The sequence below is a fragment of the Hemitrygon akajei genome, chromosome 15, assembly GCF_048418815.1.
Source record: "Hemitrygon akajei chromosome 15, sHemAka1.3, whole genome shotgun sequence".
Taxonomy (NCBI): domain Eukaryota; kingdom Metazoa; phylum Chordata; class Chondrichthyes; order Myliobatiformes; family Dasyatidae; genus Hemitrygon; species Hemitrygon akajei.
In genome coordinates, this window is record NC_133138.1 from 2407313 (window position 1) to 2424535 (window position 17223).

General features: G+C 47.5%; 1 protein-coding gene across 1 annotated transcript in view; it reads right to left on the reverse strand.

Moving 5' to 3' along the window:
* Positions 1 to 1614: 1614 nt before the first annotated feature.
* Positions 1615 to 17223, reverse strand: part of mat2b (methionine adenosyltransferase 2 non-catalytic beta subunit methionine) — a 51928-nt gene continuing 36319 nt past the window's right edge. Inside the window, exons 5-7 of the mRNA XM_073067049.1 lie at positions 16335 to 16528; positions 15847 to 15960; positions 1615 to 3282 (exon numbers count right to left, since the gene is read on the reverse strand). Coding sequence (XP_072923150.1) covers positions 3112 to 3282; positions 15847 to 15960; positions 16335 to 16528 — 479 coding nt within the window. The 3' untranslated portion in view covers positions 1615 to 3111. The remainder of the gene's footprint in view (positions 3283 to 15846; positions 15961 to 16334; positions 16529 to 17223) is intronic.

Sequence of the window (17223 nt, forward strand, 5' to 3'; positions counted from 1 at the left end):
ACCTAGCACATTTATTGTTTCAACATAGTCCCCTCTTACATTTAACACACTTAGTCCAGCGGTCGTGGAGCATACGGATCTTGGACCTCCAGAAAGTGTCCACAGCAGGGGTGACTGATAAGTTCGTGGCCTAAGGTAGAAGATGAGTTATACAGCTCTTGTTACATACACATGCAGTTCAACTCTGAGTGATTATGTAGAAAGTTTGAAGCTTATAACTCATCGGGGTGATTGATAAGTTCGTGGCCTACGGTAGAAGGCGATGAGTTACTGGATCAGTTATGATGAGACAGACACACACAATGGGCCAGACGGCCTAATTCTGCCCTCATATCTTTTGGCCTCCAAAAATTACACCACCTCACTTCATAGGAGCAGGTACAGCTCTGGGGTGTGTGGCACTATGACCTACCAGCTCGCACCCCTTTATACTACCTCTCCTAGATAAAAGGTCTCAACCCATAACGTCGATGTTTATTCATTTCCATAGCTGCTGCCTTACCTGCTGGGTTACTCCAGCTTTTGGCGTGTGTTGCTACAAATTTCAGCATCTGCAGTCTCGTGCCCCAGGAAACACCAGGTCTCTAATGTGGTCTGAGTACCTGATCGAGGAGAGTGGCCAGTCACTGGTGTGTCCCTCCCCAGGTAGTGACTTCACACCTCCTGTCTCTCTGGACCCCTCATACAACAGGTGGCAGCTGATGCTGATGATTTTACACCCAGGCAAAGGGCGTGGTGAGTGTCCACCCATCTGCTCTGGGGGAGTAGCCTGTGTTTTACCAAGACCTGTACATAATCTAAGACTTGGTGCCCTCTGGACAGGATGCTCCCCACCTGTGGAGAGGGGTGTGAAGGTGGCCAAAGGGACAAATGGAAACTGAAGGAGTGGGCTGCCCATGTGTGTCTGTGGCCAGAACTTCTGGTTGTCCCATCACAGGGCCAAGGGTTTCACTGGGATACGTCACCATTACATCTGTGAACATATCACCTTTTATAACACCCCCTTCTGCCACTTCCACTGTCCCATTATACCCTCCCTGGGTTCAGACGTACAGTGATGCTCCCTCCACACCGTCCCATCTCATACTCCCGGGGTCAGACACAGAGTGAATCTCCCTCCACACTTCCTATCTCATACTCCCAGGGTCAGACACAGAGTGAAACTCCCTCCACACCGCCCCATCACACTACTGGGGTCAGACAAAGAGTGAATCTCCCTCCACACTGTCCCATCACACACTCCCGGGGTCAGACACTGAGTGAATCTCCCTCCACACTTCCTATCTCATACTCCCGGGGTCAGACACAGAGTGAAGCTCCCTCCACACCGCCCCATCACACTACCGGGGTCAGACAAAGAGTGAATCTCCCTCCACACTGTCCCATCAAAGACTCCTGGGTTCAGACACAGAGCAAAGCTCCCCCTACACCATCCCATCACACACTCCTGAGGTCAGAGACAGTGAAGCTCCTTCTCTCACGGCAGTGAGTTCTAAGGTTGGGAAGACAGATCAACAAGGAGACCACAGAAAGGCGAAAATCAACGCAATTCATCAGTTTACGAAGTAGAGTGTGGATGAGCTGTATGCAATGTAAGTAAGAGAGAACCTCGGGTATAATAACACAACTGTTTTTATTTAATTCACTGCCTGTAGGAAGTGTGGAGAAGAGCAGTATCAGGGGTCACGTCTCTGAAGTGAACCAAATCTGAGCTTCCCATGTTCAGTAGCAGGAAAGAGAGCTCTGCAGTAAGATTTGGGAATGGATGCTGACAGGTGGGAAAACACAATTCTGCAGTTTACTACGAGCAACACAAGAAGATATGTTTCAAACTGTCAGAAAGGGTGCATCAAATTGGCTGGAGACAGGGAGTAGGGCAGGGATACGTGACTTCACTGGACCAGCACAGAGTGCAACTCCAAGAAACCAGGACAGGGCAGAGAATACTCCGGGACTGAAGGAATTCCTGTGTCTGCGAGGGGAGAGGAACGAGTGCAACTCCGAGAAATCAGGGAAGGCAAAGAATGCTCTGGGGCTGATGGAATTCCTTTGTCTGCAAAGGGAGAGGAAAGAGTGCATTTCCGAGAAAACAGGGCAGGGCATGGGACTTTGGGACTGATGTCTGAAATGACGGAATTGTTCCACAATGTCCAGGACAAGGGGGATGTTCCAGGAAATGAAATTCCTGTGTCCGTGAAGGGGATGACAGAGTATACTCTGGGCCATGATGTCTGGGACAAGGGACAAGGGGGCTGTTTCGAGGAGGGTAGGAGGATGATCTACAGTTTACTGGAGTGTGGGATTTGACAGGACGCTGCCAGAAATATACACTGTTGCTCTGGGCTGAGAATGGGAGAATTCAGAGTCTTTAAACCGGCCATCCCAGAGACTATTTAGTGACTGAGTACATTCAAGAATAGACAGGAGAGAGGATGAGGTACACATCGGCCACGTTTCTGATGGTGATGCACTTAGCAGGGATTCAGGGGTCTGAACCTGCTCCTCGTCTGTCTCTTGGACAGCAGGCGTCAGCTGAACAGTCTCGATGTCGAGCAGGCTGGCAGCAATCAGCATTTTCGGCTGAAAAGGAAACCGATGATTTCTGATGGGTTGTGTTTGGAAAGTGAGAGAAAGCCAAATGCACTCGGACACTCCTCCCATCAGTTGCAACAGTTTGTACCTGCAGTGGTGAGGATACAGCCGGGACTGAGGGTGAGCTGGGTGTGGTCCCACAGAGAGAGACAGAAGAAAGCCAGCCAGCCAGCCACGTACAGAACACCCTGAACCACTTCCCACCTCACAGAGCTGGTTGTTTGATTCCAACGGTAATGCTGGCTGGGTACCTCAGACAGATTTTGTGCAAAAAGGAAGCTTTCACGCAAAACGGACACGATTACAGAGCAGGGCTGGACAGGAACTATTCGTAGAGCGCACACATTTGCTGTAGAATTTACCTGGGCAGGTAAACCCGAATGTATAGACAAATAACGGCACACAGTGCCCAGGATCAGCTTCCGGTCGGGGGCAGTGTCGCCGAAACCTTCCAAGCACTGCTTTTGCATGGAATCTCCCCTCCTACCACCACCCCCAGCACTGACTCAATTCGCCATCTCAGTGAAAGACCGTCTGCTGCCATTGCTTGTCACGGAGAAAAGGCCAAAGACAGCGTTTCAGGCCCAGCCGGAATGGGGTCCTCTGTCCAATTCCCATCCTCTCCAGGCGTGAGCAGTCCAGGCGGGCATCGTGAGGTCGCAATGTACCGGTGGGAGGGGGATCCGTGACCTGGAAGAGATGGAGACAAATCAGTGTCATTACCAAAATACCTGAAGCATTGTGCGGAACTCAGCACCAGTAAACGCTTGCGAGGGCAAGGCAGAGGGGCCAGAATGGGGTATATACCACTCATCCTTCCAATAACCACATACCTGCTCTCCAGTGTTGGCATGCGGCCAAGTGGTTAAGGAGTTTGTCTAATGATCTGAAGGTCACTAGTTCGAGCCTTGGCTGAGGCTGCGTGTGTGTCCTTGAGCAAGGCACTTAACCATACATTGCTCTGCGGCGACACCGGTGCCAAGCTGTATGCGTCCTAATGCCCTTCCCTTGGACAACATTGGTGGTGTGGAGAGGGGAGACTTGCAGCTTGGCCAACTGCCGGTCTCCCATAAAGAAAACCTTGTCCAGGCTTGTGCTCTGGAAACTTTCCAAGGTGCAAATCCATGGTCTATGGAGACTAACGGAGGCCTGCATGCACACACACATGTGCACTCACGCATGCACACACCTGCTCTCCACAACCCTTAACAGCACAGGCATAGGAGCAAAATTAGGCCATTTAGCCCATTGAGATTCGGAGCAAGAAGGCTGCAAGTGGAAGGATTTCTGGAGCTAAGGCATTTTACTACTCGGGGTAAAAGACAGACAAGACTGCGCAGGCATGTGACATCAGCCAGAGTGGGAAAAGTTTAAAAAGACCGTCACATCCAGCGGGTACCGCTTGGAGCGGGCAGTGGAGTGATAGGCAACAGAGTAATAGGGCTTTGGCTCATGGGCTTGGGCGGTAACGAGACGAGGTGAGGTTTACCTGTGTTAATTGCAGAAAGGAAGTATGTGAGTGAGGCCAGTTTTCTGTGCTTGGTGTCAGATGTAGGGGGTCCTGGAGTCTCCCAGCCTCCAGGACGGCCATATCTGCACCCGGTGTGTCGAGCTACAGCTCCAAAGGAACCGTGTTAATGCAGCTCAATGACCTTCGTCTGGTCAGGGAGAGTGAGGAGGTGATAGAGAGGAATTACAGGCAGGTGGTCACACCAGGGCCACGGGAGACAGACAAGTGGGTCACAGTCAGGAGGGGGAAGGGGAAGAGTCAGGTACTAGAGAGTACCCCTGTGGCTGTACCCCTTGACAATAAGTACTCCTGTTTCAGTACTGTGGGGGGGGAAGAGAACACCTACCTGGGAGAAGCAACAGTGGCCATGCCTCTGGCACAGAGTCCGGCCCTGTGGCTCAGAAGGGTAGGGAAGGGAAGAGGAAGGCAGCAGTGATAGGGGACTCTATAGTTAGGAGGTCAGACAGGCGATTCTGTGGATGCAGGAAAGAAACTCGGATGGTAGTTTGCGTCCCAGGTGCCAGGGTCCGTCCGGGATGTTTCGGATCGCATCCAAGATATCCTTCAGTGGGACGGAGAACAGCCAGAAGTTCTGGTACATATTGGTACCAATGACATAAGTAGAAAAAGGGAAGATGTCCTGAAAAAAGACTACAGGGAGTTAGGAAGGAAGTTGAGAAGCAGGACAGCAAAGGTAGTAATCTCGGGATTACTGCCTATGCCATGCGACAGTGCGAATAGGAATAGAATGAGGTGGAAGATAAATGCATGGCTGAGAGATTGGAGCAGGGGGCAGGGATTCAGATTTCTGGATCATTGGCACCACTTTTGGGGCAGGTGTGACCTGTACAAAAAGGATGGGAATCCCAGTGGACCAACATACTGGCTGGGAGGTTTGATAAGGCTACTGGGGAGAGTTTAAACTAGAATTGTTGGGGGTGGGAGCCGAACTGAAGAGACTGGGGAAGAGGAGGTTGGCTCACAAATAGAGAAAACTTGAAGACAGTGTGTAAGGCAGGATAGGCAGGTGATAGAGAAGGGATGCACTCAGACGGACGGTTTGAGATGTGTCTATTTTAACGCAAGGAGTATTGTGAACAAAGCGGATGAGCTCAGAGCATGGATCAGTACTTGGAGATATGATGTGGTGGCCATTTCAGAGACTTGGATGGCTCAGGGACAGGAATGGTTACTTCAAGTGCCGGGTTTTAGATGTTTCAGAAAGGACAGGGAGGGAGGCAAAAGAGGTGGGGGCTTGGCACTGTTGATCGCAGGTAGTGTCACGGCTGCAGAAAAGATGGACGTCATGGAGGAATTGTCTACGGAGTCTCTCTGGGTGGAGGGTAGGAACAGGAAGGGGTCAATAACTTTACTGGTTGTTTTTTATAGGCTGCTCAATAGTAACAGGGATATCGAGGAGCAGATAGGGAAACAGATCCTGGAAAGGTGTAATAATAAGAGTTGTTGTGATGGGAGATTTTATTTCCCAAATATCGATTGGCATCTCCCTAGAGCAAGGGGTTTTGATGGGGTGGAGTTTGTTATTTGTGTTCAGGAAGGTTTCTTGACACAATATGTAGATAAGCCTACAAGAGGAGAGACTGTACTTGATCTGGTATTGGGAAATGAATCTGGTCAGGTGTCAGGTCTCTCAGTGGGAGAGCATTTTGGAGATAGTGATTACAATTCTATCTCCTTTACCATAGCATTGGAGAGGGATAGGAACAGACAAGTTAGAAAAGCGTATAATTGGAGTAAGGGGAATTATGAGGCTATCGGGCAGGAAGTTGGAACCTTAAGTTGCGAACAAACATTCTCAGGAAAAGTACGGAAGATATGTGGCAAATGTTCAAGGGATATTTGTGTGAAATTCTGCATAGGTACATTCCAATGAGAAGTTATGGTAGGGTACAGGAACCAAGGTGTACAAAGGCTGTAACAAATCTAGTGAAGAAGAAAAACTTATAAAAGGTTCAGAGAGCTAGGTAATGTTAGAGATTAAGAATATTATCAGGCTAACGAGAAGGAGCTTAAGAAGGAAAATAAGAAGGAAATCTAAGCAAGGAGAGCCAGAAGGGGCCATGAGAAGGCCTTGGCGGGCTGGATTAAGGAAAACCCCAAGGCATTCTACAAATATGTGAAGAGCAAGAGGATAAGACATGAAAAAATAGGACCAATCAAGTGTGACAGTGGGAAAGTGTGTATGGAAACGGAGGATGAGCACGTAGATATTAAGAAAGCGGATGTACTGGAGCTTTTGGAAAGAATCAAGTTGGATAAGTCTCTGGGCCCGGATGAGATGTATCCCAGGTTACTGTGGAAGGCAAGGGAGGAGATTGCTGAGCCTCTGGCAGTGATCTTTGAATCATTAATTCAAAGAGGTTGAGGTTTCGGAGGATTGGTGGGTTGCGGATGTTGTTCCTTTATTCAAGAAAGACAGCCCAGGAAATTATAGACCAGTGAGTCTTACCTCAGTGGTTGGTAAGTTGATGGAGAAGATCCTGAGAGGCAGGATTTATGAACATTTGGAGAGGTATAATATGATTAGAAATAGTCAGCATGGCTTTGTCAAGGGCAAGTTGTGCCTTATGAGCCTGATTGAACTTTTTGAAGATGTGACTAAACACATTGATGAAGGAAGAGCAGTAGATGTAGTGTATATGGATTTCAGCAAGGCATTTGATAAGGTACCCCATGCAAGGCTTACTGATATAGTAAGGTGGCATGGGATCCAAGGGGACATTGCTTTGTGGATCCAGAACTGGCTTGCCCACAGAAGGCAAAGAGTGGTTGTAGACGGGTCATATTCTGCATGGAGGTCAGTCACAGTGGAATGCCTCAGGGATCTGTTCTGGGACCCTTACTCTTCATGATTTTTATAAATGACCAGGATGAGGAAGTGGAGGGATGTGTTAGTAAGTTTGCTGATGACACAAAGGTTGGAGGTGTTGTGGATAGTGTGGAGGGCTGTCAGAGGTTACAGAGGGACATTGATAGGATGCAAAACTGGGCTGAGAAGTGGCAGATGGAGTTCAACCCAGATAAGTGTGAAGTGGTTCATTTTAGTAGGTCAAGTATGATGGCAGAATATAGTATTAATAGTAAGACTCTTGGCAGTGTGGAGGATCAGAGGGATCTTGGGGTCCGAGTCCATAGGACGCTCAAAGCAGCTGTGCAGGTTGACTCTGTGGTTAAGAAGGCATACGGTGTATTGGCCTTCATTAATTGTGGAATTGAATTTAGGAGCCGAGAGATAATGTTGTAGCTATATAGGACCTGACTAATCACAGATCTGACTAATCTAGGATCAGGTAATGGGGGGAGACAGTTAGAGCAGTGGTGTGCTCCGTATGCAGTATGTGGGAGGTCAGGGTCAACACAGTTGTCCCTGATGACTACACCTGCAATAGGTGCATCCAGCTGCAGCTCCTATCAGACCGAGTTAGGGAATTGGAGCAGGAGCTGGATGAACTACGGATCATTCGGGAGGCAGAGGCAGAGATAGATAAGAGTTATTGGGAGGCAGTCACACCAAAAAGATATTGTCACACCGTTTTGGATACTGTTGGTGGGGATGACCTACCAGGAACAAGCTGCAGTGGTCCTGTCTCTGGCACTGAGGTTGGACCCGCAACTAGGAAGGGGAGGAGGGAAGAGAAGAGAGCGGTAGTGATAGGGGATTCTATAGTCAGGGGGGCGGATAGGAGATTTTGTGGGGAAGATCGGGAGTCTCGGATGGTATGTTGCTTCCCTGGTGCCGGGGTCCGAGACATCTCAGATCGGATGCAGGTTATTCTCGAGAGGGAGGGCAAGAATCCAGATGTTGTGGTCCATGTAGGGACCAATGACGTGGGTAGGATGAGTCAGGGGGTCCTGCGTAGGGAGTTAGGTGCGAAGCTGAAGAGCAGGACCTCCAGGGTAACAATCTCAGGATTGCTACTGTGCCACGTGCGAGTGAGGCAAGGAACAGGAGGATTATAAAGATTAATACGTGGCTGAGAGGATGCTGCAGGAGGGAGGGCTTCAGGTTTGTAGATAATTGGGCCTTGTTCCAGGGAAGGTGGGATCTGTTCCGAAGGGACGGTTTACACCTGAACTGGAGCGGTACTAACATTCTTGCAGGGAAGTTTGCTAGAGCTTCTTGGGGGGGGGGTTTAAACTAAATTTGCAGGGGGTGGGGATCCAGAATGTGAGAGAGGATAGCGAGAGGATGAATAAAGGACAGGTGGGGACTACACGGTTCCGGAATATTAAGTGTGTAGTAGAGGAAGGTGGGGCGGAACAAGTGATAAGAAGGACTCGTGTACAGAGGGATGGTCTGACGGAACATGGAGTTAAATGTGTTGCAAGAATAAGTAAATGTAGGAAGGACAACAAAATTCTAGGGGCGTATAGCCCAATGGGAGTTCGGGGAGCTGGGTTAAGCACAATAGGTAGCGATTCAAACAGAGAGAGGAGAAATGGGTTAAAAATTCTATATCTGAATGCACGAAGTGTCAGGAATAAGGCGGATGAGCTTGAAGCCCAGGTGCGAATGGGTAACTATGATGTTGTTGGGATAACGGAGACATGGCTGCAGCGAGATCAGACCTGGGAAATGAATGTACAAGGGTATACGTGCTATCGTAGGGACAGAAATGTGGGCAGAGGGGGTGGGGTGGCCCTGTTGGTGAGGAATGAGATTCAGTCCTTTGCAAGGGGGGACATAGGGTCAGGAGAAGTAGAGTCTGTGTGGATAGAACTGAGGAACAGTAAGGGCAAAAGGACCCAAATGGGTGTTGTCTACAGGCCACCAAACAGTAGCATGGATATTGGGTGCAAGTTGAATAGGGAGTTAACATTGGCATGTGGCAAAGGTAATGTCGCAGTAGTTATGGGGGATTTCAACATGCAGGTGAACTGGGAGAATCAGGTTGGTGCTGGACCACAGGATAGGGAGTTTGTAGAGTGCCTACGGGATGCATTCTTGGAACAGCTTGTACGAGAGCCGACCAGGGACAAGACTATTCTGGATTTAGTGTTATGCAATGAACAGGATTTGATAAGCGATCTCGCAGTAAAGGAGCCATTAGGAGGTAGTGATCACAATATGATAAGCTTTTATCTGCAATTTGAGAAGGGTAAGGGCAGCTCAGAGGTGTCAGTGCTGCAGATGAACAGGGGAAACTACGGAGCCATGAGGGAGCAGCTGGCCAAAGTTGACTGGATGGATAGCCTAGCAGAAAAGACAGTGGAACAGCAATGGCAGGTATTCTTGGGAATAATGCACAAGGTGCAAAATCAGTTCATCCCCCAGAGAAGGAAGGATTCAAAGGGGGGAAAGGGGCTTCAGTGGTTGACAAAGGAAGTCAGAGACTGCATAGCATTACAAAAAAGGAAATATGACAGAGCTAAGGTGAGTGGGAGGACAAATGATTGGGAAGTTTTTGAGGAACAACAGAACTTAACTAAAAAGACAATACGGGGAGAAAAAATGAGGTACGAACGCAAGCTAGCCAGGAATATAAAGGAAGATAGCAAAAGCTTTTTTAGGTATGTGAAGAGAAAGAAGATAGTTAAGAACAATGTTGGGCCCTTGAAGAATGAATTGGGTGAAATTGTTATGGGAAACAGAAATGGCAGAAGAATTTAATGAGTATTTTAGATCTGTTTTCACTAAGGAAGACACAAGCAATCTCCCAGATGTATGGATGGGCCAAGGACATAGGGTAACAGAGGAAATGAAACAGATTGACATTCAGAAGGAAACGGTGATGAGAAGACTGATGGGACTGAAGGCTGACAAATCCCCAGGTCCAGATGGTCTGCACCCTAGGGTACTAAAGGAGGTGGCTCTGGAAATTGCGGATGCATTGGTAATCATTTTCCAATGTTCCTTAGATTCAGGATCAGTTCCTGAGGATTGGAGAATGGCTAATGTTATCCCACTTTTTAAGAAAGGAGGGAGGGAGAAAACAGAGAACTATCGACCTGTCTGCCTGACATCGGTGGTGGGAAAGATGCTAGAGTCCATTATTAAGGATGAAATAATGGCATATCTAGATAGCAGTGATAGGATTGGGCCGAGCCAGCATGGATTTACCAAGGGTAAATCATGCTTGACTAATCTGTTGGAGTTTTTCGAGGATGTAACCAGGAAGTTAGATGGGGGAGATCCAGTGGATGTAGTGTACCTTGATTTCCAGAAGGCATTTGATAAGGTCCCACATAGAAGATTGGTGGGTAAAATCAAAGCTCAGGGCATCGGGGGGAAGGCATTGACATGGATAGAAAACTGGTTGGCAGATAGAAAGCAAAGGGTAGCGGTGAATGGGTGTTTCTCGGAATGGCAGGTGGTGACTAGTGGGGTGCCACAGGGCTCGGTACTGGGACCACAGCTGTTTACCATTTACGTTAATGATTTGGATGAAGGCATAGAAAATAACATCAGCAAATTTGCTGATGATACTAAGCTGGGTGGCAGTGTGACATGTGATGAGGATGTTAGGAGAATTCATCAATGTGACTTGGATAGGCTGGGTGAGTGGGCAGATACTTGGCAGATGGCGTTTAATGTGAATAAGTGTGAGGTTATCCACTTTGGGAGTAAGAACAGGAAGGCAGATTATTATCTGAACGGTATAGAGTTGGGTAAGGGAGTAATACAAAGAGATCTCGGAGTCCTTGTTCATCAGTCACTGAAGGTGAATGAGCAAGTGCAGCAGGCAGTGAAGAAGGCTAATGGAATGTTGGCCTTTATTACAAAGGGAATTGAGTACAAGAGCAAGGAAATCCTCTTGCATTTGTACAGAGCCCTGGTGAGACCACACCTGGAGTATTGTGTACAGTTTTGGTCTCCAAGGTTAAGGAAGGACATCCTGGCTGTAGAGGAAGTGCAGCGTAGATTCACGAGGTTAATTCCTGGGATGTCTGGACTGTCTTACGCAGAGAGGTTAGAGAGACTGGGCTTGTACACGCTGGAATTAAGGAGATTGAGAGGGGATCTGATTGAAACATATAAGATTATTAAGGGATTGGACAAGATAGAGGCAGGAAATATGTTCCAGATGCTGGGAGAGTCCAGTACCAGAGGGCATGGTTTGAGAATAAGGGGTAGGTCATTTAGGACAGAGTTAAGGAAAAACTTCTTCTCCCAGAGAGTTGTGGGGGTCTGGAATGCACTGCCTTGGAAGGTAGTGGAGGCCAATTCTCTGGATGCTTTCAAGAAGGAGCTAGATAGGTATCTTATGGATAGGGGAATCAAGGGATATGGGTACAAGGCAGGAACCGGGTATTGATAAGGAATTGATCAGACATGATCTCAAAATGGCGGTGCAGGCTCAAAGGGCCGAATGGTCTACTTCTGCACCTATTGTCTATTGACCCTGGTCAGACCCCACTTGCAGTACTGTGCTTAGTTCTGGTTACCTCACTACAGGAAGGATGTGGAAGCCATAAAAAGGGTGCAGAGGAGATTTACAAGGATGTTACCTGGATTGGGGAGCATGCCTTATGAAAACAGGCTGAGTGAATTCGGCCTTTTCTCCTTGGAGCGACGGAGGATGACAGGTGACCTGATAGAGGTGTACAAGATGATGAGAGGCATTGATCGTGTGGATAGTCAGAGGCTTTTCCCAGGGCTGAAATGGTTGCCACAAGAGGACACAGGTTTAAGGTGCTTGGAAGTAGGTACAGAGGAGATATCAGGAGTAAGTTTTTTTACGCAGAGAGCGGCGAGTGCGTGGAATTGCTGGAGGAAGATACAATAATGTCTTTTAAGAGACTTTTGGATAGGTACATAGAGCTTAGAAAAATAGATTATGGGTAAGCCTCGGAATTTCTAAGGTAAGGACATGTTCGGCACAACTTTGTGGGCCAAAGGGCCTGTATTGTGCTGTAGGTTTTCTATGTTTCAATGAATCTGGTCTGCCATTCCAACATGGCTGATTTATTATCCCTCTCAACCCAATTATCCTGCCTTCTTCCTATAACCTTTGACACCCTGACTAATCAAGAACCTATTAACCTCCACTTTAAATATACCCAAAGACTTGTCCTCCACAGACTCTCTCCCCTTTGGTCCCAGACTGCCCCACCAAGGAAGTATCCTCTCCGCATCCACTCTATCTAGGCCTTTCACTATTTGATAGGTTTGACTGAGATCCTCAGCTCCCCAGAATTAACAATTGGGACATCCAACAAAAGAGGTACTACTGAACTTCCTTCAACAATGTCCCCGCACCGTTCCACATCATGCACCATCAGGACTTGGGAGGTATATTGTGACAGGATCTAAGCCCTGGAAATTCCATCCTAATAGCACTGTGGGAACGTCACCATGGTCTAGGCACCCACCTCTCTGTGTGTAAAGAAACTTACCTCAAATTTACTTTACACTTGCCACTCTAGAATTTATTCTGTATTTACTGGAATTCAGAAGAATGAGGGGTGACCCATTGAAACCTAACAAATAGTGAAAGGCCTAGATAGAGTGGATGTGGATAGGGCGTTTCCTTTAGTGGGGGAGTCTAAGACCAGAGGAGACAGCCTCAGAATAGAGATATGTCCTTTTAGAACAGATGCGGAGGGAATTCTTTAGCCACAGAGTGGTGAATTTGTGGCATTCATTGCCACAGGCAGATATGGAGGCCAAGCCTATATACATTTATTTAAGGCAAAGGTTGATAGATTCTTCATTAGTCAGGGTATGAAGGGTTTGAGGGGAAGAAAGGAGATTGGGGCTGGGAAAAAATGGATCAGCCATGATGTAATGTCAGAGCTGACTCGATGGGCCAAGTGGCCCAATACTGCTCCTATATGTTATGGTCTAAAACCTGTGCCATCTAGTATTTGACATCTCCGCTCTGAGTGAAAAATTCCGCCTACCCTATCTACGCCTTTTATAATTTATAGACTTCTATCAAATCTCCCCTCATCTTCTAACAGTTCAGATTCATCCAACTTCTTTCTCTCTAATCCAGGCTGCACCCTCTCCAAAACCTTCACAGAAACATCATGTCTGAATGCATCTTGGCCTGGTCTGGCAACTGCTCTGCCTGTGACTACAAGAAACTGCAGAGGGTTGTGCAAACAGCTCAGCACGTCTAGTAAACTTATCTCCCCTCCATGGACTTTGTCTATATTCTTCACTGACTTGACTAAAGCTGCTTACCAACCCCGGACATTCTGGAAGTGTAAGCTGAAAGACTACACACCAGTCCTCATCAAGGGATCTGCGTGAGCAATTTCAAGTTCCTGGGTGTCAACATCTCAGAAGATCTATCCTGGGCCCAACATATTGATGCAATTACAAAGAAGGCACGACAGCAGCAATATTTCCTTGGGAGTTTGAGGAGACTTGGTAGACATTCTACAGATATATGGTGGAGAACATTCTAACTGGTTGCAACACCATCTGGTATGGAGGCTCCAATGCACAGATCAGAAAAAGCATTAGAAAACTGTAAACTAACCACCCCAGCATCAAGGATATCTTCAAAAGTGACATCCATCCGTAAGGACCCCCACCACCCATGCCCTCTTCTCCTAACTACCATCGAGGAGGTGGTACAGGAGCCTGAAGATACATACTCAATGACTCAGGAACAGCTTCTTCCCCTCCATCGGATTTCTGAAGGACAATGCATCCCCTCTTTTTGCACTACTTATTTAATGTAATTTTCTTTTTATATATACTTAATGTACTTCAAAGTTTTTTATATATTGCAATGTAATGCTGCTGTAAATCAACAGATTTCATGACATATTTTAGGTCAGGATATTAAACCTGATTCTTCCTCTCCCTTTGGGCAAAAGATAGACAAATCTGAAAGCACGAACCACCAGGATCAAAGACAGCCTCTATCCCACTGTTCCTGACGGCATAAACATTAATCTCCTTAACTTCTGGGTAATTTCTCCCCTGTCCCCTCTTTTCCCATTCCCAGTCTGGCTCCCATCTCTTCGCACCTGGCCATCACCCACAGCAATAGAAAAGTACGATACAGAAACAGGCCCTTCGGCCCATCTAGTCTGTGCCAAACCACTTAAACCACCCACTCCTATCACCCTGCACCAGGACCATAGCCCTCCATACCCCTACCACCCATGTACCTATCCAAACTTTTCTTAAATGTTGAAATTGCGCTTACACGCACCATTTGCGCTGGCAGCTCATTCACTCACGACTCTGAGTGAAGTTTCCCCCATTGTTCCTGTTATGTGTGATGAGCAAACCATGGGGTCGAGTTGACCCCCCCCTGTGAACTATGCTGCTAACGAGAGAGAGAGATAAAAAGGGAGAGGCACCATGCTGCACATGCTGATAATGAGAGAGAGAGAGACAAGGATTAGAGTTATGGCTCCATGGATGATTTAGTATTATGGCTTCTTTGCTGATTGTTGACTTGAGCGCTAAGGACGTTTGGCCTGTTTGTGTGGATCCCTGATGACACAGCAAGGAAGAGCCAGGTGATGGACATGGACAATTGATGGATGGCTGGTACCCCGGCAGGGGAGATAAAAGACGAGTCTGCTGAGACACCGGCAGACACTAAAAGAGTGTTGTGCACCCACAGGAAGGTGGGGGCTTGGAGGATCGATTCGGGGGAATCGGTCAGAGGTTCACAGTGTGTGAAGGCAGGCCGGTGGGGGGTGTGTGTGTGTGTGTCCACCCACGTCTGGGTGACGCGCCCACCACTGAAGAATGGTCTGGCTTGGAATGGAGTGGTCATAATCGGTGACCACAACGGTACAACGGAACAAGAAGACAACGGAAGGTTTGCCTGCTGCAGCTGCTCACATCTCGCTCTCTCTCTCTCTCGCTCTCTCTCTCTCCAACGTCACAACAGCAACTACGTCAACCCAAACTGAACTAAACTCTGCATTATCTTAAGACTATTCATTTACCCCTAGACTTTGATAGAGCTTGGTTTTGATTTATATTTCCACACTTCTGTATATATCATTGCTAACCTGTTTTATATGTATATTTGCATTTTTGATACTGTATTACTTAGTTTACTAATAAACACTTTTAGTTACAGTACCACTGGACTCCAACGTATCATTCCATTTCTGCTGGTTTAGTAACCCAGTCACAGGGTACGTGACAAATTGGGGGCTCGTCTGGGATTTGTCACGTAAACTGTGACTGGGTTACTAAACATGCTGAGTTCCTCCAGCATTGACGAGGAAATCTGCAGATGCTGGAAATTCAAACAACACACACAAAATGCTGGTGGAATGCAGCAGACCAGGCAGCATCAAAAGAAAAAGCACTGTCGACGTTTCGGGCCGAGACCCTTTGTCAGGACTAACTGAAAGTGTGAGTGTGAGCATGAGAGAGAGAGCGTGAGCATGTGTGAGTGTGTGACTTGATGGTAAATACATTTCAAAACCAAGTCCATTGTTTTACCGGTCTGGCGACAGTCCCAATCTGGAGCAGTGGAAAGCCTGAATGTGATACAGACGACAGTAATATGTTAATGCCATGGGAGGCTGCTATGAACTGTGTCTCTCTTTACTCAAATAAACAATTGAGAAATATCAGGTTATAGTTCTGAATTTTGGGGAGGAGCAGGTTGTCAGGTCCACCTCCAACAGGAGACTCTGTGCAATACAGCACGCTCTCAGCAAAGTATTGTGCGTGACGCAAACCCGACACACACATACACAGGTCAACTTGACAGACAACATAGCAAGGGATCCTGTGTGACATAACCCCCCGAAAGAACATGAACAGACGCACACTCACACTCACTCACCGGTTGCAGGTGATTTCTGGGAAGCCTGAAGACATCTGCCATAGTGCAAGCCATCTCATATTTGGTCATTCGTTCGTTCCCAGACCAGTGGAAGATTCCACTAACTGAAGAGTCCTGCTCAGGGGAAATAATTTCCAATAAGGAAACAGATGTAAATCTGGAAAAAAATCTGCAGTTAACAGTTCCACAAATCCAGAACAGAGCACATGCAACACAGCTAAATGAGGGCTGGAATTCCTCAACACACAACAGTTGAGCACAGTACAGTCCCTTCGGTCCACAATGTTGTGCTGACCTTTTAATCTACTCTAAGATCAATCTACTAATCATATCTGTAACACAAAGGCTTGTATTACGATTTGAGGGGTTATGGAGTCACACAAGGTGAACACAGATGGGTGACGGATGGGGAAAGGGGTAAATGGTTAAACAGGGTGAGAGGAGACACAGGATCTGCTATACGTGTGCACGCATACACATACACTCACCTGCATCCTGCGCTGAGACAGCTCCCTGCACACTCTGGCCACGTCAGCCACATGCGTGGGGAACCGCTGCTGCCAGTGGTCAACACTGGCTAATCTTTCGGGGGACTGGACACTGCTGAAGATGGCACAGACTGCACTTTCCTCCAGCTCCTCTATTGGACCGTAAAGGACAGGAACGCGGAGCACTGCAGCACCTGGGACCCAGTGAACAGACAGGGTAAATACCCCCATAGAGTGAATAATCTCCCCTCACTGAAAATATCCCACCAACAATCTGTCCACACTCTCCCCTTCATCCTCACTCTGTAAATAGCATCCACATATTGACAATCATTCCACTCATAATACCGCCACAGTGAGCAAGCTCTCCACACTAACAAATCCTGGAAATCACCACCACTCAAACAACACCCGCTGTTTACAACCTCTCCCCGCAGATAATCCCCCACACGCACACTCCCAACACTGTAAACTCCTTCTCCACAACAATCTCCCCATCTCCACCATATCCTCCTGCTGACAATCCCCTGTCCACACCCTCACTCAGTGAACATAGAGCAACGATATAATGCTGAGGCTTTATAAGGCACTTCTCAGACCACACTTGGAGTATTGCAAGCAGCTTTGATCCCTTATCTAAGAAAAGATCTACGGGCACTGGGGAGGGTCTAGAGATGGTTCACAAGAATGATTCCAGGAATGAAAGGATTAATGTACGAGGAGCATTTAATTACTCTGAGCCTGAACTCACTGGAGTTTAGAAGAATAAGGGGAGATCTCATTGAAACCTATCAAATATTGAAAGGCCTGGATAGAGTGGGTGTGGAGAGGATGTTTCCTATAGTGGGGGAGTCTAGGACCAGAGGACACAGATAGAGTGGATGTGGAG